We start from the raw sequence: 4,789 nt of genomic DNA, 5'->3' as shown, positions 1-4,789 counted from the left end.
TTTTGCAAGAGGGTAACGACCTGGCCGGGGAGCAGGAGGCTCCCTGGGTGTAAACCAGTTTGAATTTCCAAAAAAAAAAAAAAAAAAAAAAAAAAAGGACAAAAAAAACCCCCCACCAAACATATATCCACAACCACACATATATAATTCAGCGCCTATAGAGAGAATGACGGCGATATGTAACACCCAGCGCATTCAAGGCATTCTCTGGCTGTTGAATGGAGACGGAATAGAAAGAAAACGTGCTCAGGTCTGCAAGGCAAAGCCCGAAGCGGGCTGGGGGGGCTCGGAGCTGCCCGTCTCCCACCGCACCCCCCCCTTCTCCCCGGTCCGGAGCAGAAGGGAGGGCTGGAAATTCAGATTTGAAGGTATTTATTTCCCCTTCGCCGTGCCCTTTGAAGAGAGGGGCTGGTTTCTCCAGCGAGCAGCAGACAAGGAAGATCCAGGCTTCTGCCAGCAATAAATTGCAAAGGGGGGGGGGGTTGTGGGGGGGGAAAGGTAACAAGAATGTAAACTTTGGCGCATTGGAGGAGCTGACATGCGAGGAGCAGCCCCTGCGGAACGCTCAGGAGCTTCCCCGACTGCCACCGCTCCCTAAAACCTCGGAAAACCACGCAGGGAACGTGCTTCCTTCCACCTAGCCAGCAAATCTTCGTGCAATTAAACAAGCAATTAAAAATGATGCGGAGGTAACGCGCCGCTGCGAGCTTACCCTCCTGGTTGCACCCACCGAAAAGAGAGAAAAAAAACCAAACCAAAAACCCACCAGGGTTGGGTTCCCCCCCCCCCCTCTACCCGCGCAGCTGCGATTTTGGGACGGAAGAAATCAAGCACGCACAAATGCGCGCAAGAATAAAAAAAGGGGGGGGGAATTATGAATTTTTAAATTTTTATTTTTTTTAATTTTTTTTTGAAAATTGCGGAGCGCTGCGCCGAAGGAGCTCGGACGCAGCCTGCGCGCTGCTCTCCCCCCACCCCCCCCTACTCCCCCTCTTCCCTCCCCTCCCCTCCCCTCCCTCCCTCCCTCCTCCGCGGGGGGCGGCGCGGTGCGCAGGGGGGCGCGGAGCGGCGGTGCGGTGCCGCGGAGCAGCGCTAGGTGCCGCTGCCGCCTCGCCGTCCCGCGGCGCGCTCCGCCCGCGCTCCCCCGCGCACCCCCGGCGCCTTCCGCGGGCGCCCATCAATAACCCGCCCCGGGGTCATCAAGGCAAATTGATGAGTGGCCGGCGCCGTCACGTGACGCCACTTAAATATCCCATATTTGGGCAGCGCGTATAGGGGGAAAAAGAAAGAAGAATCCCCACCTATAAATTCTGCACTTTAGGAGGAACAAAACGCGCCCCCCCACCCCTGAACTTCAAAGGGCCACAAATCACCCTAATCAAAGCGGTTGCAAAAAAAAAAAAAAAAAAAAAAGAAAAAAAGGAAAAAAAAAAAAAAAAAAGAGAAAAAAAGGAAAAAAAGGAAGAAAAAAAAAGAGGGGAGAAAAAGAGGAAAAAAAAAAGAAGAAAAAAGAGGAAAAAAAAAGAGGGAAAAAAATCCCCCCTCCCCAAATTTTCTTCCCCCCCCTTTTTTTTATTTTTTTTTTTCCTCCCCTCCTCCGCCATGAGTTCTTACGTCGCCAATTCGTTTTATAAGCAAAGTCCCACTGTTCCTGCCTATGCCATGCAAAGTTATGGAAATTATGGAAGTGTGCCTGAGGTTCAGTCACCCAGGTACCGCTACAGTGGCTTGGATCTAAGCATCACACTCCCCTCCTCCGGGGCTGCCAACTCCCTGAGCGGCTTGGACATGTCTGCAACCCCCCGAGCTAACCCCGAGCGACCTTCCTGCACGGTCATGGGTTCTTCAGGGCATCCTTTAGCCAGAGACGATCAAGCATCCCTAAATCCCGGGATTTACAGTCAGAAGAGTGCTAACACGACGCTGGAGGAGAGATCTAAGAGCTCGGGTGAAATCAAAGCTGAGCCCGTGCAAACAGCACAACAAGGAGGACCACAACTGCAGCAGCAACAACCTCCACAAATTTACCCCTGGATGACCAAACTACACATGAGCCATGGTAAAACTTTCACTTCTTGATTTTTGTTTCACAGGATTTTTGCCTTGGGTTTTTATAGGCCATACGGGGCAAATAATAAAAAACCTGAGGTCGTAAATTTTACGACTAAGGCATCAATTGCTCGTAAAACTGTCCACTAAAAGGCTTAGAGGCTATATACGCCCAAATTTATGACAGCATAATTGGATCATAGAAACAAAACGTGTATAAAAGGCAATATTCCATTTTTTTGGGAAGGGGGGGTTAAAAATAACTTGAAATACACATGTTCTTTGAGGGTGAGCTTTAAAAAAAAAGACACCAGGAGCGAAGGTGGAGGGAATGCGTGGAGAGATTTTCCCCCTCCACCTTCCCAGGGCTGAAGGGGGGGAAAAACCAGAGACGAGATCCCCAAGAAAAGATATTTTCCCTCCTTTGTACACTTCCTTATTGTCCGAGAGGAAACAGGTTCACTTCTGGCTCATCTACATGCGTTTGATCTGGGCTTTAGAAAGGAAGGGGGGGACTCGGGGGGCTGAAGGTGTTGGGGAATGAAGGATTTCAGGCTACTTCACTCCCTGCGTGCCCACAGCCCCAGCAAACTTCTGTATATTCTAGATTTGTAACCGGGTTTTATCATTTTCAAAGAAAGAAAACAAAAATTAATAAATAAAAAAATTTAAAATCCATCCAGAATTGCTTTGGCTTTTCATGCGGTGTCTTCCCTTTTTTGTGTTTTTTTTTGTTTTGTTTTGTTTTTTTGTTTTTGTTTTCCCCCCCCAGAAACGGATGGGAAACGCTCCCGAACCAGCTACACCCGCTACCAAACTCTGGAACTAGAGAAAGAATTTCATTTTAACAGATACCTGACCCGGCGGAGGCGCATTGAGATCGCCAACAACCTCTGCCTGAACGAGAGACAAATCAAAATCTGGTTTCAAAACCGGAGGATGAAGTGGAAGAAAGATTCCAAGTTGAAAAGCAAAGAGGCTCTTTAGGTGGGATTGCAGGAGATGGGGGCGGGGGGTGTCCCCTGCTCTTTTTTTTTTTTTGGTTGTTGTTGGTTTTGGTTTTTCTTTTTCCTTTTCCATCACTTCTGGTGGAAGCTACCTTGAGGAAACTTTGATTTTGGGGTGAGGAGGGAGGGAGCTGCTGGATGGACTCTGGTCCGTACCCTCACAAATCCCTCAGACAAAGGAGAGCTCTTATTAGTATGCAAAAAAAAAAAAAAAAAAAAAGGAAAAAAAAAAAAGAAAACCCAACCCCGCTGTTAGCTTCATGCAAAAATTTAGTGTATCGCTCTTTAGGTTGTTACTAAGTGTCTTAACCTGTGCGCTCTTTGGGGGAAAAAATCACCAAGAACAAAAAAAAAACGACACCAAAAAGGCTTGGAAAAAAAAAATCCGCAGCGTGACTGGGTCGTGTCCTCTCAGCTCAAAAAAATCGCAATATTCATAGGAAAAATGAAAAAAAAAAAAAAGGGGGGCTGGTGAAGAAGGAAAAAAAGGATAATAAGGGGGGGGGAAAAGCCCCCAAACCCAGTAAGTTTTGTGAAGTCCCAGCCTCGCTCTCTGCTCGCCCTGATGGGAGAAGGAAATTGCTGATCTGTTTTGCTGGGAATTGCCCAGGAAAGATGCTCTGGCACCTCCGCTTTGGCTCTCGCAAGTCGGAAAGAAAAATATTGCCCCTCGCTGGGGCTCGGAAACCCCTCAAATCCACTTAAAAAACCCCGGAGAGGAGCCGGGGGGGGGGTTTCCCTGGTGTGTGTTTGCGTGTTTTCGTTGGGACTCGGATGGCATCATTTTATTATTATTTGCATATAAAAGAAATGAATAGACTTGGGGGGGTGCGGGAGGGGGGGTACACCCCGGTTTGCGTGGATCCTCTGAAATCTCCGGGCAGGAAAGTGCGGCACGGGAGGTGGGGGAGGGAGAAATAGCCTCTGGACTTAATATTATTGTGTATTTATTTGTTGCGTAATTAATGTAGATTTGCTAAATGCTAAGATATATATTAAAAAAAGCCAAGGCGAACCCCGATTTGTACATCTCTGTCTAAATTCAGTCCGTTGCAGCAACTTCTTTTATTCCCGCCCCCCCCCCCAATGATGTACTCGGTATATTTATTAGTTGTCGTTTCATCTGCGAAAGGGCGATGAAACTTCTATTTTGTCATATGGAATAAACAGTAAATAATCCAAAAGTTGGCGTGCCGGGCAGATATTTCTGTGCTCCTTCCCCGCCTTGGAGCAGCTTTCTGCTCCTCTGCTACTTTGGCAAAGTATTGATTTTTTTTTATTATTATTATATTGTTATTTATTTCCCCAAAAAAGCAGATTTCAGGAGGGGTGAAGGGAGGCTTTAGCTTAGAGTATCCTTCTCCCCTCACCCTGGAAAAGGTATGTGCTGCTTTTCCTATTTCCCAGAGCACGGGGAAGGGGGAAAAATGGTTTGGGTTTTTTTTTTTTTAATTTGGTGATTAAGTGCTGGCTGGGCCCTGAGGAAGGTGAGCTGCTCCCTGTCCCAGCTCGGACTTTTTAATCTTTCTTTATTTCTCTCAGGTTTTTCATTCCAGGCTGGTGTCCTCGCCTGGCAGATGGCATTTTAATAGGAATATCGGATTAAAATCACCTTCTCTCTCTGTTTCTCTCTCCTCCCCCCTCTTCTCTCCCCAATGTGTACTCGGGATAAAATGATTTTTGCCCCAAAATCTCGCAGCCGCTGCCTCTTGCTGCAGGTTGGGCAGCACCTG

The 4,789-nt window shown here is 47.6% G+C and overlaps 1 protein-coding gene across 1 annotated transcript; it reads left to right on the top strand.

The window, feature by feature from the left end:
- The first annotated feature begins 1,468 nt into the window (after positions 1 to 1,468).
- On the top strand, positions 1,469 to 3,045 carry HOXC5 (homeobox C5). The gene is made up of 2 exons (XM_050914139.1): positions 1,469 to 2,059; positions 2,822 to 3,045. The coding sequence occupies exons 1-2, from the start codon at positions 1,603 to 1,605 to the stop codon at positions 3,034 to 3,036; spliced, it is 672 nt and encodes a 223-aa protein (XP_050770096.1). The 5' UTR covers positions 1,469 to 1,602; the 3' UTR covers positions 3,037 to 3,045.
- Positions 3,046 to 4,789: the final 1,744 nt, after the last annotated feature.

The sequence above is a fragment of the Gymnogyps californianus genome, unplaced genomic scaffold, assembly GCF_018139145.2.
Source record: "Gymnogyps californianus isolate 813 unplaced genomic scaffold, ASM1813914v2 HiC_scaffold_32, whole genome shotgun sequence".
Taxonomy (NCBI): domain Eukaryota; kingdom Metazoa; phylum Chordata; class Aves; order Accipitriformes; family Cathartidae; genus Gymnogyps; species Gymnogyps californianus.
The sequence above is the reverse complement of the archived record's forward strand: the minus strand, read 5'-3'. Positions and strand labels throughout refer to the sequence as shown.